The 27,409-nt window shown below is 40.1% G+C and overlaps 1 protein-coding gene across 1 annotated transcript in view; it reads left to right on the top strand.

The window, feature by feature from the left end:
* Positions 1-1,190: 1,190 nt before the first annotated feature.
* Positions 1,191-27,409, top strand: part of GCC2 (GRIP and coiled-coil domain containing 2) — a 47,365-nt gene continuing 21,146 nt past the window's right edge. The window contains exons 1-15 of the mRNA XM_084616947.1: positions 1,191-1,281; positions 4,905-4,967; positions 5,605-5,689; positions 7,729-7,793; positions 8,910-9,014; positions 12,064-14,565; positions 15,350-15,419; positions 16,161-16,261; positions 16,350-16,448; positions 17,928-18,047; positions 19,543-19,707; positions 20,142-20,246; positions 20,808-20,970; positions 21,583-21,683; positions 21,810-21,887. Of these exons, the coding sequence (XP_084473073.1) occupies positions 1,276-1,281; positions 4,905-4,967; positions 5,605-5,689; positions 7,729-7,793; positions 8,910-9,014; positions 12,064-14,565; positions 15,350-15,419; positions 16,161-16,261; positions 16,350-16,448; positions 17,928-18,047; positions 19,543-19,707; positions 20,142-20,246; positions 20,808-20,970; positions 21,583-21,683; positions 21,810-21,887 (3,828 nt within the window). The 5' untranslated portion in view covers positions 1,191-1,275. The remainder of the gene's footprint in view (positions 1,282-4,904; positions 4,968-5,604; positions 5,690-7,728; positions 7,794-8,909; positions 9,015-12,063; positions 14,566-15,349; positions 15,420-16,160; positions 16,262-16,349; positions 16,449-17,927; positions 18,048-19,542; positions 19,708-20,141; positions 20,247-20,807; positions 20,971-21,582; positions 21,684-21,809; positions 21,888-27,409) is intronic.

Genomic DNA, 27,409 nt, shown 5'->3' with positions numbered 1-27,409 from the left:
ACAGAATATTTTGAATTTTTTGTAATGATGATGAAAAATGAATTGATGCAGAAAGAATAAGAGTTCAACTATCACCCCTTGTGGTAACTTTTTCACTGGATTGCCTCACTTTTCCTGTTACTCCATTTGCGAGAAATCTAAAACACTGTAAAAAGAAAAGGAGTACTTGTGGCACCTTAGAGACTAACCCATTTATTTGAGCATAAGCTTTTGTGAGCTACAGTGAGTGAAGTGAGCTGTAGCTCATGAAAGCTTATGCTCAAATAAATGGGTTAGTCTCTAAGGTGCCACAACTACTCCTTTTCTTTTTGCGAAATCAAACTAACACGGCTGTTACTCTGAAACCTAAAACACTGTGAGACCAGCTGCTGGGCAACATTACTGTTCATCCTGTGCTGATTCCTAGAATATCAGTTCTACATTTACAATGTTTTCTTCTAAACCATTTTTAACTTTTTAATCCTAGTGAAAAATGTGTGCCAAAGCAAACCACCCAATTTGTCATTTGACCATAAATCTCTGGGGAAAAAGTTCCTTCTCCTTGGAAAAAGGAGTCCAGGAGTTCAAATCTCACCTCTTTCTACAGGCTCTTTAAATTCCCATGCAATTCAGTACACTTATTATTGACTACAATCATGAACCCCAACTTGGCAGGGAATCACTGCTAAACACCCCCACCCCATTTAAATTAGTACAGAACTCATGCAAGGTCCCTCCAGGCCCAGAACCTGGTCACTAATAATGACAAACCCTAAGTCTTCTCTGCTGCCCCGCCCTGCCTTTCAGAGTGACTACGCCAGTTTCACTGATCCTACCACTATAACCCACAGCCTGGATCCACAACTGGACACAGAAAATCACTTGGAATCCACAGCGCTTGAGTTACACGCATAGGGGGCTCTGTCGACGCGACACTTAACAACCCCCCGGGCGGGCCCCGCCAGCTGACCCTGGGAGAAGAGGCGGAGTCACGGGTCGGACGTGGCCGCCTCAGGGCTTGTGGGCGGGGCCGTGGAAGGGGGCGGGGCCTAGGTTCAGGAGATGGGCGGGCCGCGGCTAACCCCCCGCGTGTTCTCTGGTTACCATAGAAACAGCCGGGAGGGGGGCGGGCCCGAAACTGTGACCTCCGGCCTGGCGTGGGTGATGACGTATGAGGCGCGCGCGGGGAGGGGGGTGACGAAGGCGGAAGCGGGGAGCAGGATGCGGCGGCGCTGAAGCCTCCCCTCCCCTCCCCTCCCCCCCCCCGACGGCTGCTGCGCCGGGAGCGGCCCCGCCATGGAGGTATTGGGGCAGGGCGCCGCCGGGCTGATGCGCTGGGGGGGAGAATTAACCCGTCACTGGTGGGCGCCCGCACGCGGCGGGACTGGGGCCGCGGGAGCATCTCGCCGGGTTTAATCTTGGGCGCGTGGCCGCCCCCCCCCCCCATGTGCAACCGCTCCCCCTCCCCTGGCCTCCTTCCCGAGGGGCCCCCCCTGTGTGCGAGCCCCGCTCCTCGCCCGGCTGCTGTGCGGGGCTAGAGGGAAGCGCTGTGCGTGAACCCCGCAGCCGCAGCGTCACCCCTGGCTTCACACGGAGCCTGTTGCAGAAAACAGAGAGTTCAGACTCGTTTCTGCCTGGAGCCCGGCCCCTCTGGCCCCTCTTCTTGGGAAGCCACCGCTCGCAGAGCGGGGCCACTGCGTGCCCGCTGGGAAACTGCCCCCCCGGTTGGCAGGGGGAGAGCTGCCTACATCCTCGCACTGCTTGTGACCGTTCTGTGGTCGCCGCAGGGTGGTGACTGCCCCCCTAAACCAGACCATATGCCCCTTTCCAGTCTGGTATCTTCCTTGGGGGAGTGGAGCCAATCTCATGCTTCAGAGGAAAGTGAAAACACTGTTACGCGCCTGCTGGGTTCGTCAGTTTCACCGTGGGAAGCAAAATTCCATCCTGACCCCGGTGAGGGGGCCACTAGATCAATACTTACTTAGAAGTTTTATAAGGCCTAATAAGAGCACCCAAGAGCTCTGCGTGACCTTGACAATATTGTAGAAGTATGCTGAATGACTAGATTCCCTCAGTTCTGCAGGTCAAATGAAATAACCAGGGACTACATAAATATCAGGTTTCAGAGTAACAGCCGTGTTAGTCTGTATTCGCAAAAAGAAATTCTTTTTACATAAATATCATGACAAGTGTTAAGTGATTTCTATCACACACAAGGACTGGGGCATGTGTATTTATGTAACTTTTTTTGCAGTTACAAAGAGAAACAAAGATACTTCCAAAGGAAGTTTCAAGTCATTTGTATTTGCCATGTGGAATAAATAGATAAATCCAGAGTGTTCTGTGGACATTCCTGATACATAACTGATAAGTTATGGGATCACATCTCAGAACATGGCATGGTTTAGTATGATTTGTTTAAAAGATGTCTAGAATTACTATATTTTCTACAAAACTTTAGTTTGGGATGGTACTTCTGTGTAATTTGTTTGTATGGCACCTACCTAAGTAGAAGCTCTTTTAATAATTTGCAATTAAATCTGACTATCAGAATTTTACTCAAGTAAAATAAACAGGAAAGTAAATACATCTAGTCTGATAGTGTGGAAAAAAAAATAGTGAATCAGGCGTACAATTTGTATAATATGGAAATACTACCTACAGCAGGGACTGTCAACCTTTGGCATGCGGGCCTTTCAAGGAAATCTGCTGGCTGCTGGGATGATTTGTTTACCTGCAGCATCCACAGGTTTGTCTGACTGCAGCTCCCACTGGCTGCAGTTTGCTGTTCCAGGCCAATGGGGGCTGCGAGAAGTGGTGTGGGATGTGCTGGCCAGTGCTTCCCGCAGCCCCCGTTGGCCTGGAACGGCGAACCGTGGCCAGTGGAAGCTGCAATTAGCCAAACCGGTGGATGCTGCAAGTAAGCAAATCATTCTGGCACACCAGCGGGTTTCTGTGATGGGCAGTGTGCCAAAGGTTGCCGATCCCTGACCTACAGTAGGGCAGAGAAGTCTTGTGTTGGTACACACCTTATGCTGTCTCTTGTTCTGTTTGCTCAGAATTGCTGTAAGGTCTGTGTGTGGAGTCCCACTCCCTTTTTCATATGCCCTTGCTTGAACTTTGAGCTTATACTAGCAGTGACTTTTCATGTTCAGAGCTCTCCAATGACCTGAAAAATCAAAAAGGAATCCTACAAAAAGTGGAAACAGTCAAACTGCTAAGGAAGAGTACAGAAGACCACAAGCATTTACGGAAAGGTTAAGGCACAAAATGAGTTATGCCTAGCAAGGGACATAAAAGGCAATAAGAAGAGGTTCTTTAAGTACATTAGGAGCAAGAGAAAGATGAAGGAAAGTGTAGGTCCTCTACTTAGAGAAATGTGATTTAGATTAAATTTCAAGAACAGTCTTTCACTTTATAGTAAAGTAGTTTGACAGAAAACATTGAAAACTGGGAGGGCACATATAGTGCGGGTCAGTCCTGGGGCTGGTATTGTTAAATATTTTCATTAATGACTTTAGTAATAGAGTGGTGAGTATGCTTATAAAATTTGTTAATACCACAAAGCTGGGGGGGATTGCAAGGACTTTGGAGGACAGGTTTAGAACTCAAAATGATATTAAACTGGAGAATTGGTGTGAAATGAACATGAGGAAATTCAAAGATGACAAGTGCAAAGTAATTCACTTAGGAAAAAAAAAATCAAATGCACAGCTACAAAATGGGGGAATAACTGGCTAGATAATACTGTTGAAAAGGATCTGGGCATTATAGTGGACCACAAATTGGACATGAGTAAACAATGTGATGCAGTTGCAAAAAAGGTTAATGTTCTGGTGTACATTAACAGAAGTGTTTTATGCAAGACATGGGAGGTAATTGACCAGCTCTACTCAGCACTGGTGGAGATCTCAGTTGGAGTACTGTGTTCAGTTCTGGTCAATACACTTTAGAAAAGATAGCCAAATTGGAGAAAGTCCAGAGGAAAGGAACAAAAATGATTAAAGATTTAGAAAATCTGACCTATGAGGAGAGGCTGAAAAACTGGGAAAAAAGAAGACATAACAAATCTTCAGATATGTTAAGGGCTGTTATAAAGAGGACAGTGACTAATTGATCTGTGTCTACTGACAATAGGACAAGTAGTAATGGGCTTAATCCTCAGCAAGGGAGATTTAGGTTAGATATTGGGGAAAAATTTTCTAACAATAAGGTGAGTTAAATTCTGAAATAGGCTTCCAAGGGAGGTTGTGGAATCCCCATCATCAGAGGTTTTAAAGAGCAGGTTGCACAAATACCTTTTGGGGTGGTCTGGATCTACTTAGCACAGGGGGCTGGACTTGATAACTTTTTTAGGTTCCTTCCAGCCCTACATTTCTATTATTTTATCTTCCCAAATATACGTGAACATTAAATCACCTTCCAAACCCAGACCAAGATGATGATGTAAACCTCTTTGAATGTAGTTTGGAAGATCCTACCATAAAAATCACTATTCATTTAAATGTTGCTCCTCCACTAGCATTTTCAGTTGTCTACATCTTTAAGGCAGGTCTTTTGTTAGGTTATTGAGCCATACTTTGCAGACCAGTTGTCAACAAAATAAGTAGATTCTCCCCTCCCCCCCCCCCCCCCCCCATGTATACCAGCTCTTTGGTTAGGAATTCCAGATCTAAAAGACAGATTTCTAAGAATATACTGGCTCACATAATCATGCTGTGATGCATCTATCCTGATCCAGCTATCTGTGATGGATATCTGAGCTCATTTCTTCCATTCTTCTTTTTAAATCTTAATTTTCTTGAGTTCCAAGTTCTACTAGAGCTGTTAATTACTGTCAGGGTACAACAGGTTCTTAACCAGTTCCATTAGTAGTCTAATGAAGAGTTCAGTTCTGATGTGCTGTGCTTTGTTTTGTTTTTCAGGTGCAAGATGCTGGACAAGATATGGTGGCTTCCTATGCCACACCAGGAAGTGGTAAATCGAAGGTAAACTTTCTTTAGAAATGTAAAAGATTTGGACAGATTTACAACCTGCTGCACTAGCTGCTACTGGGGGAACATTTAACAGAGATTAATTTTTAAAGGTAAACACTGACTCCTATTTGCCAAAACTAAATTGTGGTTGTTAAACCTAGAGAGCCCTGTTAAACTTTGGAGAATGCTGAAGAAAAATCTTTAACGCTATTGGCAGTTATTACTGGAAGCAAATTTACTAACCTTTTAGAAAACTCTTGGCAGCTTCCAGTTCAAACAATGGACTTTTCATTTCTTTAGGGTATAAATTTCTTCATTTAAATTTACTACCCACTTGCACAATGATGTCAGTCAGCATGCCATATTAAAAACATTCAGCAATTTACATGATTCTCAAATGCCTCCTTAGCTTTTTCAGTTTGGCAGGCCTTATTTTTTTTTTTACTTGAAGATTTTTAATCCATCTCTGAATGCTAACCCTTCACAGCCGAGTCTTACTTTCACATTGCTATTAGCTACTTAAGCCCTTTGGTGTTAACTTGTAAGAGTTAACATAGAATTAGAATCAGACATTTAATATTCCTGGTTTTCAGTGTTATAGTCATCAGGCATAGGGAAAGCTTATTTTGTAATCTATCACATTTTACAGCTGGATACACTGTCCAAAGAAGATCTCATCAAATTTGCGAAGAAGCAAATGATGCTTATGCAGAGGGTGAAGTCAAGATGCACAGGTACCATACAGAAAAGGGATTTATTTGGCTGTTCCAAGATTTTTGTATTACTTAAAAAAAAAGTGGGGTTGGGGGAGAGAAGGGAACTGGTGTATTGACTTAATGGTAGTGTTCTCTGTTACAGTGTTTGACCTCTGGATTTGATTCCCAGGTGAAAAACTTAGATTTTCCAGCAGCCCATTTTATTCCATTTTCCCTGCTTCTGTGAGAGGATAGAGGTAGGAAGCTCAGAGTGGAGGGAAGAAGAGGAATTGCATTGATCTTATAGTAAATTTTACTAACCAAGCAAGGAGGAGTGTGATGGGAGAAAACAACTTGCTTAAGAGAATAACTGACCTGTATCTTGAAGTGGGGCCTTTCATTGAGTGTCTGCTCCCCATCCTTGATAGAGTATTTGCTTTTACGTGTCATGGCATACAGTAGCAAGTTTTGATGTTGTCAGAGGGAGGGTGGAAATTCCAAGACAAGTAATTGATTTTACATGTTAAACACACATCATGCAAGCCTGTCTTGGGGGTACAATAATATTTGTAAATAAGTTAGCTATTGTGTAATTATTCAATGTTGCCTCATTTGAAAAGAAATAGTAAAAGATTGCAGACCCCATTTTGGGTTAATTATGGGAATAGATTATCTGGTTTAGAAAAAAAGCACGAGGGGGGTAGTGTAGCAGGGTTCACTCACCTTTCACAAGTGCCCCCTGGTTGAGTGTGTGCAGGCCTGCACTTTCTCTCTCTGTAGCTCAGTGGTTCTCAAACTTCTCTGTTGGTTATCCCTTTCATAAAGCAAGCCTCTGAGTGCAATCCTCCCACCCCATTATAAATTAAAATCACTTTAATATTTAACACCATTATAAATGCTGGAGGCAAAACAGGGTTTGGGGTGGAGGCTGACAGCTCACGATCTCTCCCCCCCCCCCCCACCACACATCATAACCTCACAACCTCCTGAGGGGGTCACAACCCCCAGTTTGAGAATTCATGCTGTAGGTCTCCTTGGGCTTAGGCTACAGGACTAATTAAGAATCTGTCAGTGGTCTCAGCCCTGGTATTGAGCCATACTCAGGACTTCCCCCTGGAGGCAATGTCTTTGCCCTCTGGGTGTTTCAGGCCCCAGATCTCCCACTGGGGCACTAAAGAGTTCAGTTCTCCATCTAGGGCACCTCAAAGTCCAGGCCACTTCCCTCAGTGCCTGAGGGGGCACAGGGGGCTGACCCAGACCCTCCCTCTAGTCCAGGTCCCAGACTAGGGACTCTGTAGATAGCAGCCATCTGCCATGTCCCTTTATCTAAGTTATGCCACTGCTCTGATTCCCTAGGCCACTTCCCCACAGCCCTGCACCTTCTTCACCCTTACCTCAGGGCCTTGTCCTGATGGAGTCCTAACAACCAGCCTAGAGCTCCTTCTTACTCTTCCCCCAGCTCTGCTCTGGCCAAGGTCCTGTCACTTCCTCAGCCAGCCACACTCCTCCAGTTCCAGCAAGGAATTGATCTCAGACTGGCCCTGCAGCTCTTCTTATACTAGTGTACTGGGCCCTGATAGGGGCTGCAGGGAGCAGCCAATCTGATTGGCTGTGTCTCCCACAGCAACTTTAGACAGCTTGGATAACTTTTTCCACTGGCCTTTTCTGGGGTGGGGTGTGGCAGGGCTACGGGGCCTCAGAGGGTCTTGTACACCCCGTCACAGGTGGAGAGATAAAACTAAATTTTTTGCTTTTTCCTTTCACTGATGTAACGCTTCACAACTTTTAACCCATCTATTTGAGGCAAATACTACATTTTTATATACCAAGTTTCAGCCTAATGTATATTTTGATGACTATGTGACTTTTGAATACTAATATGCCAGGAAATTCTTAAGTTACACTGAGTTGGTGTTTTGAAATTTTTAAAATCTGATGTCATTACTATACTATTGTAATACATTAATTATATGTATGTATTTATTAATTATATATTCTCTTCTGAGTTAGAAGCTGCTCTTTGAAATGTGAAACAATGATTATGGTGAATTTTTATATAAATATTTTTTTTGTTTTAGAATTGGAAAAAGAGATTGAACTCAAATCAAAACCAGCTGCTGGAGGAGCTGATGATATTATTCAGGTGGGAATATATAATTGTTTTTGATGTACTATACATAATAAATGACCCAGGGAAATCTTTCCGCTGGTGGTGTTTACTGAATAGCAAACTATTTTACTCAGACTATCTGGGACCAGTCCTTCTCATGCACATAAGACACTTTCTTTAGCATTCTCCACCAAGTATCTTGTGAGTCTTACTTCAAGTATGGAAATATTTAATTTTTGTGTAAGTTTTCTGAAAAATTACTAGTAAAATGTTAGGTTTCAGAGTAGCAGCCATGTTAGTCTGTATCCGCAAAAAGAAAAGGAGTACCTGTGGCACCTTAGAGACTAACAAATTTATTTGAGCATAAGCTTTCGTGAGCTACATCGGAAGTGAGCTGTAGCTCACGAAAGCTTATGCTCAAATAAATTGGTTAGTCTCTAAGGTGCCACAAGTACTCCTGTTCTTTTTTTTTTTTTTTTTTTTTTTTTTTTAGTAAAATGTTAATCCTCTTTTCTTAAGTTTCTCCTTTGATAGGAGAGTAGTCCAGCTCATAATGATGAACATTTGCACTGCCACTATAAAGAAATGGGGCAGCAGTTTTACTCAGTCCAACCGTTAAAAAGTGCTTTTTATTTTGTGAAATTATCACAATAAATACACTATTCAAATATTTTTAGATTTGAACTGGCACTTTGAGTTTAGTAGTGAAAGCATCTATCTTGCTGAAAGTATAGTAACTTATGTAGCTACTCAGATATAAAGTTAGTGTAAGAACCTGTAAACTATTGAAACAAAATTCAGATTGTTTAAATATTAGTTTAATGGTTAAAACAATTATTTACACTTCACTTTTTTTCTGGAGGTATAAATAATAAAATAGGAAACCAGTTTTCCAGTGCAGCAAGTTCATTCTGCTTAGTGTATTAACGGTGAGAGGTGTTTTGTTAGAGTATAGTGACAACTATACTGCTATCTTCTCTATGTGAACTGAAGGTAATTATTGTAATGGTCTTGGTTTTCTGTTGCACAATGTGCAGAAAATCTGAAGGTCAATATCTGAGCTCTGTAGCATTGCCTCGCAAAGGTTGCTGAGACTTTGCATTTTCATTTTTTTTTCCCAACAGTCTTCTCACTCTCTCTCCAAATTAGGCTCTCTCAGAAAGGCTAGATGCTGTTCTTTTGGAAAAAGCAGAGATCCAGCAGCAGTGCGTAGCCCTCAAAAAAGAAAATGCTAAAAGGAAACAAGAAGCAGAGGTAGTGAACTGAGCAATAACATGTTTCTGCTAAAAACATTGCTAGTCCTTCGTATTTTCGTTTCCTAATCGTAATAATTACGAATATATGGTTCACGTTTTAATCCCTTTTTTTCTCATTCTTTTCTGTTCATTGTTAGTTAATAATACTCCATAGTTAGTATATTTTTAATTATAATCACCAATGTAAATACTTTCCCAAAATTATTACAATACCTGTTTGCAAGTCTTAAAACAAATGGGTTATGCACAGACTAAATGGTCAGTGTCAAGTTGTCCTGCTGTGACTCAGGAGCATGGGCATCTAAGTTGCCTCTGAGCTGCATGGCTGCACAGCAGGCTATCAAGGGCAACGCAGGCATGCAGCCACAGGGTCCTTGATTGGGGAGGAGAGAGGGGCCTCTCCCCCGGCCCTAGGCTGCTGTGGCAAGAGAGGGCTGGTGAGGAGTCCTCTCTCTCCACCGCAGCGTCGGGGCAGCCTGCTCCCCAAATCCCTCAGCCCCGGCCCCACCGCAGAGCCCACACCCCCAGCCGGAGACCCCCACCCCCACCCCTGCACCCCGAACCCTTCACTCCCCCACAACCTTACACCTCTGCCCTAGCCCTGAGCCCGCACTCCCAGCCGGAGCCCTCACACACACACCCTGTGCCCCAATCCCAGCCCTGAGCCCCACCCACACTCCGAACCCCTCGCCCCACCCCCACCACACATCTCCTCCATATTGATGTACATAACAAAATTAATTCCACGCATGGACGTAAAATATTAGAGGGAGCATCGGTGAGTACCAACCTCAGGGCAGACTATTAAGTACCAGGGCACAAACCCCAAATTGGCTGCGGGTTCTGTAGTTAAATTTCACCAATCAATTTTCAAGTCTAAGCTCCTCAGACACTATAACAGCTTAAATATGGAGTCACAGACCGACTCCTTGGTACTCCAATCTATCTCATCACCTAGGCAAGCCTACCCTTGTGATAAATGGTCCTTTATACCACAAATCACAACAGCAGTCAGGTTACTTCCAGTCTCAAAGGACCAGTCATTTACCCCCGGTCAATTGCACCTTAGAACTCACACCAAAGACCACACTTTTAGCCAATCGTATAACAAACTACATACAGATTTATTAATAGGAAAAGTGAAAAGAGTTATTTATAAGGTTAAAACAGTTAAACATACGAACACAAATGAGTTACAATCTTAAGTTTCAAAAGGTAATATAGAGCTTGCTTATTATAGACGCTTCTATGATCTTTAGAGCTAACCCAGGCTAAACAGCTGGGGATTCCTTGCTTATGTCTAGAAACCCTGCCTCCAGAATCCAAGCAGCAATGAGATACAGTTCCTCCTTGTTAGGGGTTTTTAATTCCCTCCCCGTTCTGCTTTGATTGGAGGAATTCATTTCCAAAACTCATCTTCATGGGATTGGGGGAGAGTAAACAACAAAATATTTTGTCCTCTTTAATATTCCTCTCCAATCTGTCTGGTGTTGATGGGCATTCCTTGTTGGACAGGACATAACACCTTCTGTTGGAGACCAGCATTTCACTCTAGTTAAGGTCTTTCTCTTGTCTGGTGATTTACACAGTTAAAAAGACTTACAGTGCAAATCCTCAAATATTACCTTACCGTATGGGATACAGACGTTAAAAGTGAGATTAATGCTTGCAGCAACTCACAAGCATTCAATAAAGTTTCCACACTAAACACATTGTTGGAATCCCAATACCTATTGTAACAATACTAACATACAGGTGAGCCAGACTGATTTCAGCTATGTATTTGTCAGTATTCAGTTGAGGTCTGGGGACCATCAACAAGTTTAGGCTTGAAATTAGGCACTCATCTGATGATTAGAAGTGTTCGAAGTTATAGAACAGCTTTCCAAAGGGAGTAGTGGGGGCAAAACACCAAGACTGAGCTTGATAAGTTTATAGAGGGGATGGTCTCATGTCACTGCTTACAATGGCATGTAGCCAGTCTCTGACTGCTAGCAGAAAATATATCCAACGACCGGTGATGGGGCACTAGTTGGGGAGGGCTCTGAGTTACTGCAGAGAATTCTTTCCCAGGTGTCTGGCTGGTGGGACTTGCTGAAATGCTCAGGGTCCAACTGACCACCATATATGGGTTCGGGAAAGAGTTTTCCCCTGGGTCAGATTAGCAGAGATCCAAGGGCAGGGGCGGGGTGTTGGTCTTCCTCTGAGCATGGCGCTTGGGTCACTCGCAGGTTTAAACTAGTGTAAATGGTGGATTCTCTGTAACTTGAAGTCTTTAAACCATGATTTGAGGACTTCAGTAACTCAGTCAGGGGATAGCGGTCTGTTACAGGAGTTGATGGGTGAGGTTCTGTGGCCTACAATGTGCGGGAGGTCAGACTAAATGACCATGATGGTTCCTCCTGACCTTAAAGTCTATGAATCTATGAGACCTTGGCATGAGCTGGCAACTGGTCCACCAGCATCACAGTCAGTCTGTGCAGAAAGAATCCATTAACTATCATAACCTTAAAACGTTCCTTTCAGCTTCTCCTCTGAACTTGCCGACACTGTTACATTCTGTCTTTTGACCACGCATCCTGCAGCGAGTTTGTTGTTCCCAGCGAGTTTATCTCCCCTAATTTGCTTGTACATTTTTCTTCTCCCATTCTGAATTAAGTCCTCAAATGTAATTTCCTTGTTCCAGATAATTTAGGATTTTAAGGTTCTTTGGCCACAAAACTTAATATGACATCCATCTCTGGTACACTAATCAACATCAAGGATTTGTTTATTCCAAACTCTTTCCCAATTTCCTTGGTTGTACATGGGACAGAGACCTTTTCAATTCAGAGATCACAATATCCAAGTTTGCAGGTATCTGAATTACTTGATAAATTATTAGGTTGTAAAATTTAACCAGTTTAGTTACTGATATCTAACTTCCACATTAGCATGAGTTCAAATGGCATTTATTATGCAGATGAATGACTTTGTCACTGATTTTTTTATCTATTTTTGGTTTTAGTTTCTTTCTGTGTAATTATTGACATATATGTTTGTTTTAGGTTGCTGTAACTAAGACAGAAGAACTGCAGAAGCAGTTGGAACAATCAAGCATTGACCACTCGAAAGATACTGAAGGCCTTAAGAATGAAGTAGGAAGAGCACAGTCCAAATACAATGAAGACTTAGCCAAACTGCAGAAAGAACTGCAGGAAGAAGTGAAGAAACAAATGGGGCTTGCAGAACAGCTTGAACTTCATAGTAATCAACAAGAGGAAACTAAAAGACTACAAGAAGAGGTCCAGCAAATTAAGCATACATATGAGGAACAGATTTTATGTCTGAACAAACAGTTGGAAGCTATCAGTGAGGATAAAAACAAAGAAATTGAAAATCTGCACGAAGTTATCAAAAATAATTCTGAACATCACTATAGTGAAATCAATAATCTGCATGAAGAACTTATACAACTGAAGGGTGCACACCAAGAAGAGGTGTCAGAATTGATGTGTCAGCTTGAAGCCACTTCTAAAGAATATGAAGAGGAGCGAAACCAGATAAATCGACGAAAGCTGGACTTAACAGAGCAGCACTTGGTAAAAGAAGAAAGCATGAAGGGTGAATTATGTGCTAGTAATGAGAAATATGAACATGAATTGGAGCAACTAAGAGAAGCTGTAAATAAAAATAAAGAAAATGAGACAGATGTTAAAGATGTACAAGGAGAAACTTATGTGGACACAAAAATGGAAGAAAAGGTCAAATACTTAGAACATATTTTAAAAGAACTGGAATCTCAACACAGTATATTAAAAGATGAATTAACCTATATGAATAATGTTAAGTTAAAACTGGAGGAGGAAATCCAGCGTGCAAAGGATGAGTATTTTCATGAGCGGGAAGACTTGGAGTTTAAAATTAACGAACTACAACTTGCTAAAGAAGATCATTGTTGTGTAATTGAAAAACTAAAATCAGAGCTCCAAGCAACAAGACACCAATATGATATTACTGTAAAAGAGCATAACCTAGAAGTTCAAAGTCTGAGAGAAAAACAAGAGAGAGCGATTTCGGAACTACATCAGACTTTATTGTCAAATTCGGAAAAAGAAAATATGGCATTGGTTTTTGAAATACAGGATCTTAAGGAACAGTATCAAAAGCTCATACAGGAGAAGGAAGACGCAGTGTTCAATTATGAGAGTTTGAGGGAAACGCTGGAAACGCTACAAACTGAATTGGGGGAATCAGCTGGAAAGATCAGTGAGGAGTTTGAGTCAATGAAGCAGCAGCAAGCTTCTGATGTCAGTGAGCTACAGCAGAAACTCAGATCTGCTTTCAATGAAAGGGATGTTCTTCTTGAAACAGTGAGTCGTCTTCAGGAAGAAGCAGAAAAATTATCATCTAAACAGGCTGAGGTGGAAGAGCTTAAGCATAAAATAGTCAGCTTTCAGGAGGCAAATGCGGCAATGGTGATCTCTCTTGATCAAAAAGAGACCACAGTAAAAGAACTGGAGGAAAAGGTGACTAGTCTTGCCTCTCAAAAAGATGGTATCTTAAGTGAACTGAAATGTTCTGCTGAAGAAGTAGAAAAACTCCAAGAAATGTGTAAAAAAGAACAAGAAAAGGTTCTGGAACTTCAGCAACAAGCAGAATTTGTTAACCAGTGTAACAGTGACCTGAAAAAAAATGTAGAGGATTTAACAGAGACACTAAAAGAAGCTTTAAAAGAGAAGGATGAGAATAACCAAAAGTTAGTGCAATTAGAGGAACAAATGGAAGCTCTCTTGCTTGATAAAAAGAGTCTGTTATCTCAAACATATACTCTTCATAAGGAAAATGAGAAAATCAATAAGGAAAAAGACAAAATAAGTAGTAATCTGGAAAAGGTTGCCTCTGAAAAGGAGAATTGGCTAGTGTTTAAAGAACAAGCTGAAAGTTTAGAAAAGAGATTACAAATTGCTATTGAAGAAAAAGACCATTTAACTATGCTTCTTGAAAACAAACAAGCACATGCATTACTTGTCAAAACTCAGCTATACAGTTTACTTGAGCAAATAGGGTCCAGACTTTCAGATGATGATGATGAAGAACATGATGCTATTAATTTACTGCAGGTTGTAAATGAATCCTTAGCAAAAATGAAAGAAGAAAAACAGAGCCTTACTGTGCAGAATGATGAAAAAGTTCTTCATTTACAGCAGAAGGTTGAGAGACTTCAGGAAGAAAATGTAGTTCAATGTGCAGAGCTCAGATCTTTGCTGGAAAACGTTGAAAAAGAAAAGAGTCTCTTAACAGAAAAATTAGAAGGCGCTTTGTCAGAAAAAGCAGCATTGCAGCTAGACATCCAAGAGAGGAAGAGTGCCAATGAGAAAGCAAGGAATGAAAACCAAGATCTTCTAGCTTGTATTGAAGAGATCTCTCAAAAACTTGCATGTTATGAAAGCCAAATACAAGAGCAACAGAAGGAATCTTTTACAGAAGAGCAACAAAACCTAAAACTCAGTCTAGAACAGAGAGAGGCTGAACTTAGAAACGTGAAAGCCGAACTGACTTCTCTAAAGGTTATGATTGTTATTTCAGTATACAGACTAAACCTCTAAGACTTAATGAAGGTTCAAAAGTATTTTCACATTATTTCGTGGCCCAAAAATGAATTTTTCCCTTTCAGAAAAGTCCTTTCTCCATTTTCCCCTTCCCCCCTCAGCCCCCAAAATCAACTGATCTGTTTTTTTAATAAGTATTTCTAATTGAGAGTGCCTCAACAAAAAGGCAACACTAAAAGTTACTTTAGCATTTATATTTTACTCAAGTAAGCTTTTATCTTCTCCCTTTCTCACCAGTACCTCACAAATAATCCTTCATTTACAGGAGGGATGGCCTAGATGACCTAATAATGTCTCCTAGCTCTTAAATGTTATAAATCTACAACTTAAATAAGCACAACTTAAAGTTGGTATTAGATCAGTTATCTGCCCTGCCCTGTTTGTGGTAAGTTTGCTGGAACTTCCTTGCATCAGAGCATTGTTACTGCCCGATAATGACTGAGAAATAGCAGCTGGCAAGAACTACATGGTCTGTCCTTTCTTGTTCTTGACGGGGTAGGATGGAAAGCAGTTGCTATGAGGATCATTTCCCTGCCCAAACATTTTAAGTATCTTTGTAAATTATCAAGAAAACATCAAATTGTACATAAATCGTAATATTTATGTCTTGTTTGTATAGAAATAGCCCAGATTCTGGCCTTAAGTTTAATATATATTAATCAGTTTCTGATTGTGACATGCAAGGAATTAGCAGATACCAAAAATGTTTGTAATATTTCATTATCTTTGTTTTATTTCACAGGATTTCATGGAGAAGTCGTCTGTAAAAAATGACCAACAATCTTCAGTAGCAGAACTACAAGAAAAAATTGGTGCTTTTCTTATTCCTTTACATTTAATTAGTTGTGACTTTTAAACCATTATTTAACATACTTCATCTTTCGTTTTTTAACCCTAGTTTGAGAAATACTTAAAATAAGCAAATGACTTCCTGATGTCCAAGAAGGGTTCGAGATATGCCAGAGATAAATCTCTCCCACTTCTGTGTGTAGAAAAATAATGGCAAGGTGTTTTGGGGTTTACTTTGTTTTTATTTTCGCTTTTTTTTTTTTTTAAGAGAAAATAGTTGTATAGCTGGGACAACTCCTCAGCTGCCTCAAGAGAAGAGGGAGGAAATAAAATCTCCTGTCTCTCAGACAAACACACTTCACCCTTGCATTCCTACAACATGTAAATGACAAATGCAGTTACTTTAAAATGTTAGGGAGGAAGTAATGGCAAATTGAAACAACTGTATTTGTCACAGGAGTAGCTGGAAGCATGTTTTTTGAGTTTTAAAATCCTAACAAACTGAAGTTTGCTAAAGGAACTCTCTGGAGCAGTGGAAGTGTTCACCATGATAGCTATGTGTGTTGCTGGGAATTTTAGCTTTCAAACCAGGCCTCCAAAAGTTTAAGTGAATGAAGTGTTTTAAATGTCTTCCTGTTTTTCAGTAGTAATGGATGCAAATCCTTTTTTATTTTGCTAATGTCTTCAAATTCACATAGATATTTGTTTTGTATTTTACTTATTCCGTTGCGTAGATGAATTAGTTTCTGTTTTTTTGTGTTTAGTATGTCTGGAAAAGCAATCTGCAGAGAGAGAAGAGAAGTTAAATAAAGTTAAAGTATTTGCTGTGAAAGCAAGGAAAGAACTAGATTCCAGTAGAAAAGAGGTAACTTAAGTTTTCAACATGAGGTCTAAATTTCTGGCATTGTAAGGTTCTGTTGTAATCACACTGTTACATATTGCTTTGTAATAAGATGCAGTCCTTGAGAGAAGAATTAGAGTTGGTACGATCAGAGAAAGATCAGCTGTCTACTTCTATGAGGGACATCATCCAAGGAGCAGAAAGCTATAAGGTAAGAGGTACTATATCTTAAAAAATGCTTTATTTATCAGAAAATATTATTTAGAGATGGCATTTCCTAGCCTGATTCCAGTTTGATGTGTCCATGACTCACTACTTGCATAATTAGTCAGCTTACCAATTTCCCTCTGTAGCTACAGTGTTCTTTGCTTCCTGCCCTAAACTATTGTACAGTGTTGCTGTGCATTGTTCAGCAATTGCCATATCTCACCTCAGAGGTTTCAGTGATGGATGAAGTGATCCCTGCATGTATACTTGGCATCTAGTAGCATATATTATACTTATTTTATTAAATTTGTTATTCACGTGAAGTGTGTGTGTGGTGGGGCGCTAGAATAATGACAATGACAATTACGTTTATAATTAAAATTGCAAGAGTTTCCATAAAAATGCCTCTCTTTACAGACTCAGCTTTCAGAAACATTTATCCTTGTATGTGGAAATAGTCCATGCTCAGTACCTGCCCTTAAAGTTTGCTTAACTTTTTTGTATTATAAGCAATTCACCTTTGCATGTATATCTGGTTTAAAAATAAATAAATAAATCCAACCATGCTTTTAAAATATGGTCCTAAGCCTCAGTGGAGTTGTGAGGCTGTAAGGTAGCATGCTCAGAAGTAGATTTTTGTTAATATGCTCACTGCCTTAGTGCCATTGATCCATTCTATCTGGCTGGAGTGGCTAGAGTGATCAAGCAGGGACACCTGTGATATTGAGAGTGCTTTCATGAGGAAAACTGTCTCCTTAAAACATGTACAACAAAGTACTCCCAAAAATTACCTTTAATATTAGAGACAAGAGAAAATCATAGATACAGTATTTAAATTTTTCAGCAAACTTCTGACATTCTTTAGTTCTTTCAGTGTTAAATAAATTCTTTTTTCGGTGGAAAAACTGCAGCTATCAGAATATAAATGAATAGAAAATGCTGCTGCCTTGTGAAACCAGAGTTGTGTAAAAACTGTATCCAACCAATCAATACCAGCAGCAAACTTGGGGATTCCCTTCTCCTTACCCTATTACTTCCACTGAAGTGTGAATTTCAAAGTTTAATTAGGACCATTTGAATGCTAACGTTAAGTTTAGACAAAGAGAAATATTATGGGAAATAACCCTTGTTAATGCAGTTAAAGTGCCAGATCAAGAAACATGAAAGATATGGTTCCAACAGCCTCCATTGCCAAAAAACCAGTAATTCCTTTACTAATATACCCTTTTTTAAAATCTGTGGTGACTTAGAGCTCTTCAATGAATGACTTAAATCTAGAGAGGAAAACTTGAAAGAGTTGTTTTCACTAGAACCTAGAATGGAACTGCAGCTTTAATTCACCTATGGTACTTCTGATGTCACAATAAGAAACATCAAGTACTGAACAATAATAAGAATGTGCAAATACCCATTTATTTGCTATAAGCACATCACAGCTTCCATGTATTTAACAAAAATTAAAGTGCTTTGTGCATGTTTCAAGAATCTTCTGCTGGAATATGACAAGCAAGCAGAACAGCTGGATTTGGAAAAGGAGCGAGCAACTAATCTTGAACATCAGACAGATGATCTTACAAGACAACTACAGACTTCAACTCAGCAGGTAGCTTATTTTGTGACTGAGCAAATAATTTTTATGACAAATATGAAGTAATTGATCTTAAGTCCCATTTCAGTTTGATACACATACTTATGTAAATTATCCCTGTAAATATTTTCATAATTCCATCTGTATTTTTGAATACATATGAGCAAATTAATATTTGTGTTCGACAAGGTAGAAATCCCAGTGTTTGGAATATTTGGATTTGGAAAAAAAATTAAATGAAAATAGGGACATTATAAAAATATCTGGATATCTCTCTGAACTGCAAGAACATAGGGGCCTTTTTGGAGTATCAGGGCCCAAATCTGAAGAAATTTGAAATTAAGCCCGTTTGTCAACAACTGTAGTACATGAGCTTGAGCTGGCTCTCAGAAAAGAGCAGCTGCACAACACTGACAGCGGTCATACAGATTTTAAGTCCTTTATATCTAATGGGTAGTACAGAGCTATATCTACCTTTTACTGATATTATCCCTTCCCTCTACAAAATACAGCAGCCGTTAGTAAGGACCGAGAATTTTAAAATATTAATACTAACTGTAAATTAAAAATGTTTCAAACTAGAAGTGAGGTTTTTTTCCCTCCTGTCTCCCTCAGAAAATACTGAGGAGAGAGGCAAAATGTGTCCAGTCAACACCCAAAACATCTGAAAAATGAGTGGGTTGTATGATGGACTAAATCCAATCATTGATTGGCTGAAATACTCTCATGAGACTTTAAAATCTCCTTTTTTGCTCCCAATCTCACTCTTGAATACATTCTACTGCTTATCAGCAGGTGAATTTTTTCAAATTGATGATATAAAATATTTCATGAACAAAATATGATCAATAATTGTGCTGTTTGGTAATTTTTTTTTTTCATGTATTCATCCTTAATTCTGGATTCACACAACAAGGGAAGGACGAGACCATATGGTGAAAATGCTGGTGGTTCAAAACAAACCCTGAAAACATCAGCAACTCTAATCCAGACAGGGACAGATCTCTTACCTGTGCCTTAGCTTTATCTCATTTAAAACAGATAAATTGGCAATATTTGGTGGTATTGAAGTAGCTTCTTTGGAGTCAGGGTTGATGGCATTAACATCTGCTCAGAACTATGGCAGCTGTATTTGAGCCGAGGTTGGCATGCTGTTCCTGAAGAGCTAGTGAATTATTTTCCAAGCTTACCCACTGTTCTCCATCAACCCTTTTAAAAAACCTGCAACAGGGTTGTAATATAGTTTCAAAATTGTGTTGTAGGAGTGTCTAAATCATGCCACCCATTTTTAAACCAGGCTATTTCTTATTCTGGTTTTAAACTGTTAGTATGGACATGGTTTTGTCCTGTCATGTTCAAGCATCTGCAGAAATAGTTTACAAAGGGTGTTGGGTGGAAATCCTCGTGTATCTCCTAAAAAAACAACAACATAACACAGTCAGCATCTCTGCCTGTAAGAATTGCAAGAATATTAACTTTCACTTTCATCTTGTTACTAATATCATTCTAGCAAGACCAACTAAACTCTGCCAATGAAGACCTTATGGCTCGTATTGAAACTCTACAGTCTAATGTTACGCTGCTAGAAGCCCAGATATTAGAAACGCAAAAAGCCAAAGCAAAAGTCGATAAAGAACTGGAAGCTGAAAAATTTCTAAAAGAGCAAAAGATAAAGGTAAAAGCAATGTTGTGGGTCCATAAAAAATAAAGCACGGGCTATTCTCTGAATGGATTGAAGGGAAGACTTCTTGAAAGTGTGGTAAACCGTTAGAGCTGAATCTTTAAAATATTTTAACTAGTTTGGTTTTGTTGCCTTTATAGATCAGATACAGCATCATATTTTGTTGCCTGGCTGACCCTTTCAGTCTTGCCCCCATTTAGAGTTTTGTCATAGTCAGTAGTGAGAATAGAATGGGGCCTTATGACTGTATGTTAAACTAACATGGCTATTAATTTTATAATCCATCTGGGGTTTAATTTGGAGGCTATGAGGGTTTTTTTTCAAAAACCTGTCATTCTTACTAACATAAATTTTGTGACATACACCTCATGAACAAACATTCTTGAACTCAAATTACGTAACTGAAAAGCATGTAAACTAATTTTCAGGACCACAGCAGTGCTGTAAGAGAACTTGAAGAGCTTCAGCTGCAGCTTCAGAAGGAAAAGAAACATCTTCAGAAAACTATGCAGGAACTAGAGCTGGCGAGGCGGGTAGGGTAATTGTTTCTGTTATAGTAGTGCTTGGAGGACCCAAATAAGATTGTAGCCCCTCTGTGTTATGTGCTGTACATAACACATGATAGAACATCCCTTCCCACAAGGCTTAAAATCCAAGTAAGACAAAAGGTGGGAGACAGGAAGTCTTATCCCATTTTATAGATGGGGAACTGAGGCATAGAGAAATTGTTACTAGCCCAGGTCACACAAAAGACTGAATGGAAGTGGAAATTGAATCCAGATCTCCTGAGTCCCACTCCAGTGCCTTAATACAAGACTGTTTGCTTTCCCAGAGCCAAATTCCTTTAGAATGCTTATCAGAACACTAGACAGAATTTTAATATTGTAACTTGTTTCCTTGTTTTGATTCTGTTACAAACAAATGAGATTTAGAATGCTGATGGATAAGTTTTCCTCTGTTGCATATTTGGCTATAGACTTTAACAAAAATTGGAATTGTGAGGAACAGTTTTGCAGTACAGAGTATTCAAAACAAAAATCTTCAAATCAGCTCGAGCAATTTTAAACTGGAACTACAAAATATGTAATCTGCAGGATGCCCAGAAGAGCACACTAATGGATATGGAAATGGCTGATTATGAGCGTTTAGTGAAAGAACTTAATCAGAAGATTACAGATAAAAACAACAAAATTGAAGATCTTGAGCAAGAGATCAGAATTCAGAAACAAAACCAAGAAACACTACAAGAAGAAATAAGTGCGTAAAATATTAACTTTTTCTATTTCTCATTGTCTGCAATGGGACTTCTTTTATCCAATGTGGGGGGGGGGGAGGCAAACAGCTTGGGAACCTCATGTATGTGTATCTTAACCTTCTCCGCTCAGGAGACAAGAAGGGCTGCCAAGAAACAGTTGAAAGAAGACTTGTCAAAATTCCCTTCTCACATGTTAAATGAATTACTGTAGTTCATCTGTCACTTGTTTACTAAGCTGTAAACTAATAGTCAGATATTTTACTGGACGAATTGGCATTTCTCACGTGCCTGTGTTAATCCCAGAGTGTGATACCTTCAGAGTCTTTTTACAGAGCTGAGTGGCTGAAAACCCCTGGTAGAGTCATAACGCTCCTACTGGAAAACATTACCAAATAATGGTGTGTTGCCTTTTTTTTGGCCATCCTCTTAAGCATAACCCCAATTTGCTTGAAGATGTGTTAGAAAACCAGTATGATACCTGGAAATTTGAAGTCGAACTCTTGGTGAACTGCTTGTTTGCAACATTCATTTTCGGTTACATTTACAACACTTTTATGAAAGCACCCCATACAGGTTTTTTTCCTTTGCTCATCAAAAATTACCTCTGCATTTAGAATCTCTTCAATCTTCTGTGCTACAGTATGAGGAAAGGAACTCCCAGATAAAACAACAGCTAGTGAAAACCAAAAAAGAACTGGCAGATTCAAGGCAAGCTGTAAGTGCCTATTTTCCTGCACATGCTTTTTTTATACAAAATGCTTATAATTTAGTTGCCAATTTAGATTTTGAAATAAAAAAATATTTAGTGTTTTAAATCAACCAAGATATCTTTATCCTGCAGGAAAATGACCATCTAATACTTCAAGCATCATTAAAAGGAGAGCTAGAGGCAAGTCAGCAGCAAGTGGAAGTCTATAAGGCAAGGAACTTCACTCTCTGTTGTTAGCACAAGCTTTCTGACTTAAGAAGCTAGAGAGAATGCTATGGGGTAATATAGGCTGAATGCTACAGAATGTAAACAGGTTGTTACAAAAGCTGTATCACTAATTTTGTTTTTAATCAGTTCTCTCAATTGTCCTCAAGTGTTTCATTTAACATAGTACCCTAAGTCTTTCAGTTTCTTGTAATTATTTTGTGCTCGTGCATAGTGTTTCCACAGTGGGTGGGTGTTTTGGAACCATAGTAACAAAATACATTTATCGACTGGCAATATGGGTGCCGCATTACTCTCTGCGAGATGGTGCATGTAACGAATAACTGCCTATTCTTGTTATCAGATCAGTTACTCCTTCAAGTCAAATGGTAGAGGTGAGGCTATGAAGGCTATGGATTCAAATTTTGTTAATAACCAATGTAGAGGGCTGGATCATCACTGTTGCATGTGATAGAATTTGTCTTTTTCCAGTTTTCTTTTAAAACACACACACACACACACTTGGAAAATTTTTTAAAAACTATACTAACGTTTAAGTGTTAAATGTTGCAAAGTCAAACATTCAAAAGTTAGGAAATATTAGAATTAAGTTTGGCTGTACAACCTTAATTCTGCTCACTTGTCTGTGCACTGATACAGTAGAACTTCAGAGTTACGAACTGACCTCGCACCTCATTGGAACTGGAAGTACACAATCTGGCAGCAACAGAGACAAAAAAAAAAAAGCAAACACAGTGCAGTACTGTTGTCAAGGTTCCTCCCCCACTCTGAACTCTAGGGTACAGATGTGGGGACCTGCATGAAAACCTCTTAAGCTTACTTTTACCAGCTCTCATTGGTCATTTTGGCCAGGTGCCAGCGAGGTTACCTTTAGCTTCTTAACTCTTTACAGGTGAGAGGATTTTTCCTCAGGCCAGGAGGGATTTTAAAGGGGTTTACCCTTCCCTTTATATTTATGACAACTGTGTTAAACATAAACTACTAAAAAAAAAAGGGAAAGCTGCATTTTAAAGTTTCTGCATAGTAAAGTTTCAAAGCTGTATTAAGTCAATGTTCAGTTGTAAACTTTTAAAAGAACCATAATGTTTTGTTCAGAGTTACGAACATTTCAGAGTTAAGAACAACCTCCATTCCTGAGGTGTTCGTAATTCTGAGGTTCTACTGTAATATTTAATTGTGTGCTCACATACTATTTTTTTGCCCTCAAAGAATCCCTGCCTCACTCATTTCACAGGACAGACAGTGCTCTGAGAATGAGGCAGCTGTTGAATATTCCATTTTATTCTTATTCAGCTGAATGGCCCCAGGACTTATTTACTGCACATCATCTAAATGCTGCCCTACACTTGGAAGTTTTATTTTCTCATGTGCTTTCCTGTAGCACTTATCACTGCTGTGCCTTTCAGCCTTTAATGAATTTATCTTGACAACACCTGTAGGAGGTAGAGAGGTGGTATTATCCCCACTTCACAGGTGAGGATACTGAGGTACAGAGAAATTAAGACCAACATTTGCAAAAGTCACCACTAATTTTGGGTTCCCCATTTTACACATCTATAGCCTGACTCTTTTCTAGAGGTACTGAGATTATAGCTTCCATTTAACTCAGTTGAAGTTGTGTGTGCTTTGCACTTCTGAAAATCAGGTCATAGATGTCCCAATTGAGCATCTATAAAATGAGTACCAGTTTTGAAACTGTGGTATAGTGACTTTCCAGACATGCCAAAAGAAATTTGACAGCCAGGGATACAACTTTGTTTTTCTGATTCTAATCCAGCATCCTGTCCATAAGAGACGATCCTGTCTCTTCCTGCATCCCTTTTCCTTAATCATTATGCACACCTGCCAACTTCTGCACTGAACAAGACAGAGGTCTTGTGGAAAATATAGCGCATGATTACATAAATAAAGATGTTACAGTGCATACATACAAGGGAGCAGAATCCAATGTTAAGTACTTTAGGCCTGGTCTACACTGCAGAGTAAGGTCGACTTAAGGCAGCTTAACCCTCAACCTAATTATGTCAGTGTATACACTACAGCCTTGGTCTCGCCCATGTAAGTACCCTACTACACCAACATAATAATTTCACCTCTACGAGAAGCATAGAACTTATGTCGGTGTAGTTAGGGCAACACAGTGTCCTGCAGACACTGCAGGTTACTTACATCAGCTGTTAGCTATAATTCTTGTTAATTTCACAGCTCCCTGCTAGAGCCATGAAATTGACAAGAAAGCTGCTCACAGCTCAGGCTGTCACCTCAGGGCAGGTGGGGGTCCAGTTAGGGGCAGGTTGGGGGTTCCAGCTAGAGCCCAGCTGCCCCCTGCTCCGAGCTGGGCTACTGCCCAGACTCCCTGCTTGGAGCTGAGATGCCCCCAGGTTCCCTTCTCCCTGCCCGGCTATGGAGAGCCGGGTGTGGGAGGGGGCAGGGTTGCTGGGATTCCAGTGGGGAGCTGTACACACAGCTGGGGGCCTGGGCTCTCAGCCCCCTCACACTGCCCCTCTTAAATCAGTGGAAGCACTCCTGGTGAGGATGTGCACCACCGACAAAAGGAGGGTAGTATGGCCATAAACCACCGCAGTAATTATTGCGGTGGCTGTAAATCAGCCTAAGTTTGTAATATAGACATGCCCTTAAAAATGTCCATCAATAAAGAAATGATGTAACAAAATTGTTCTGTGATTTCACAAAGGCTTTATGAAAGTAGCTCCCCTCACCCCAGGCCAAATTATTACTAGTCCATCCTACATTAAAGGATAAAACGCGTTCATGTTCCATACACGCGCTTTGTGATAGCCATCAATTGAATCCCATATTTCTAAAATAGGAAGATTGGAAGTCAGTAACTACTATTAGATGTCTGTTCACTTAACCCCAATGAAAGTATTGCTGCATATTTACAGTTCTCCTATTTTCATTAAAGGTGGTGAGAACTGCCAAGAATAGAACATTATTATGTCTCATTGCCATCATGCCTTCGTTAAATTGTTAACTAAAATCCTAGTTACAGTCAGTGCATCATGAAAATAGTAGGAAATAGTTCTTCCTTTAACAACTTTTTCAGGATCAAGATGAAATACATCTGTTCAAATTTTCCCTCAGAGAAATAAATATTTCTCCTACTTGGAATTGTTTGAGTTAATTCTTGAACACTTCTGTTGAGTATATTTTGCCCCCAGTTTCTGATAGTTCTGCTATAAACCCAGCCCTCTCCCAGCTGTCAGTTCCCTCTTCTTTTCCTTTAGGGACAAGAAATAGAGCCTTATAACCTGTCTTTCAGTTGCCACAATTCTTTCAGAAATAAACTTCTATCTCACCCAACTTTAGAATGCCCAGTTTCCAGGTACATGCCACCTGGAGAGTATGTAGCATTCTAAAGGCCGATTTACAGAGGTGGGAATACAAATCTGACTCTGAAAATTAATCTGCTTTCTCCTGCCCTCTTTGGTATTCTGATTTCTCAGTTGTTGACATGAAAAATCCTAACTGGTGTACTATCAGAGAAGATTGAGTTATATCTTTAAAGTTATCAAATGATTTATTAGGTAGCCTATCATGATTAAGTAATAAATTTAATAGATCCAGTTGGTTGATTACAATGCAAAACACATTCTCAGTCTGTTAGGAACTCTCAATCCAGACCCAAACCCTCAGTCAGTAAACTTTCAATGACTTTGCTTCTAATTAGTCAGCAGCCCCAACTTCACCTGGGCATTCATTGCTCCAGACCTGAAAGTTAAACAGTGGAAACTCTTTGTATCTTGAATTATGGGGTATGATGAAACCATTCTAAACAGTGATACAGGATTGCGTTGGGGAGGCAAACCTAGGTCCCCATAGTCAACAGATGCTCCCAACTCAGGAAGATGCAGATTCCTTTATAGAGGTTCCCTGAAACTGGAGGGTTATGTCATTTCTAAATACAATGGCTTGCTTTGGGGTACGTTTTTCAGGGACTTTAAATTTAAGTGTGATGATGGGTGCATAGACCCCATGCCTCGGTTGGCAGGGAGCAGGACTTCCACCACATGTACTGACGTCTACTCTTCTGTTGGAAGGGATGTAGTCCATGTCCTAATTGGCAGGGAAAGAGTTAACCCTCTTGCCCTAATTGAGGCCACAGCCATTTGCACTGATTGATTTGGCCACAGGGCTAAACCTCTTCCAGTCTCCCACTCACCTGGAGGAAAATTGCTAACTGGAGAGGAAACTAAGGCACGGGTATGATTGGTGGTGATTCTGATACCAAGAGGAAAATCTTACAATGATTCTCCTGAGCTACATCGTAGTCTTTCACTTCCTTCAGAGTGTGGGCACTGCCAGGAGCAGGTCCAGCAGTGCAGTTTCTCTCTCTGATGCCCAGGCCCATCCAACTCCTCTCTTTCCTCCCTGACTTGTGTGTAACCAAGGGTGTAGAAATAATAATTTCCTAGGTGTGTTGTTTTTTTTAAAATAAAAAATTACATTTAGTGACACTTAAGGTTGCTCCAGGACACTTTCCATCCAGTCAGAACCTTAAAAGCGTGTCAGAAAGAAGTGTCCTACCATCCTTGCCACCTTCATATTGCTTACAACATTATCACTGACATGCTCTTAAGATTTTCACTTTCATCTCCAACAGATGTTGAAAAGCAACATGTACCCCAATTTCATCACTCATGCTGTCACACACAACCTCATATACCTACCCATGTTCCAGCATTTTAAATTTACAAGCACTTCACAGACCCTAGTTAATCCTTACAATAGCCCTGTGAGGATTAACTAATTAACTAATTAATTAATAGGTAGTTGTGTGTATTATTATATCCGTTTCACAGCAGGGAGCCTGAGGCAGAGAGGTGAAGTGACTTGGCCAAGGCTACACAGCAAATCCGTGCCAGAAGCAGGGTTAGAACTCAGGATCACCGGTCTTCTCGCCCTGTGCTTAAGCCTCATATGCTCTTATATCTACAGATGGGTTCATCTGTCACACTGTCAGATGTGCTGATCTGTTACTATCATATGAGGCATATCTGACTCAGTTCATTCATTTGAGAATTTAATCTGCTTTAACATTGCTGAAATCATTGTTTGGGGTTTGGGTGATAGCATGAGTGGTGAAATTGGGGTAAATAGTACAATTTCTATATATACTTTTTCCCTAAATATAAAAACTATATTTGACTGCTCTTCTGCATCTTTTTTCTGATGTTTCTAGCATAAAGCCCTGTAAGGTATAAGTGCTGCTGCTGTTGTATTTCAGAACTGATGCACGACGGTTCAGATATTCAGTTGGCTTGCTGCTTTCTCCCTTTTTATTTTTAATCTCTCAAGAGAGAATTAGGGAATCTGAGTCCTATGACAAGGATATATTTTTTTAATCTACCTTTGGCCCTACTTTATTAAACTTCGCTTTTTTAAAAAAGTGTTTTATTTAAAACACATTGCCAGCAAAAAGCCTTAATATGAGGTTAATTTTCATCAGTATGAATTTTGATGGCTAGTAACAGGCATCTGCCTTG

This window comes from Lepidochelys olivacea (assembly GCF_965140295.1).
Source record: "Lepidochelys olivacea isolate rLepOli2 genome assembly, chromosome: 1".
NCBI classification, from domain to species: Eukaryota; Metazoa; Chordata; order Testudines; family Cheloniidae; genus Lepidochelys; species Lepidochelys olivacea.
The sequence above is the reverse complement of the archived record's forward strand: the minus strand, read 5'-3'. Positions and strand labels throughout refer to the sequence as shown.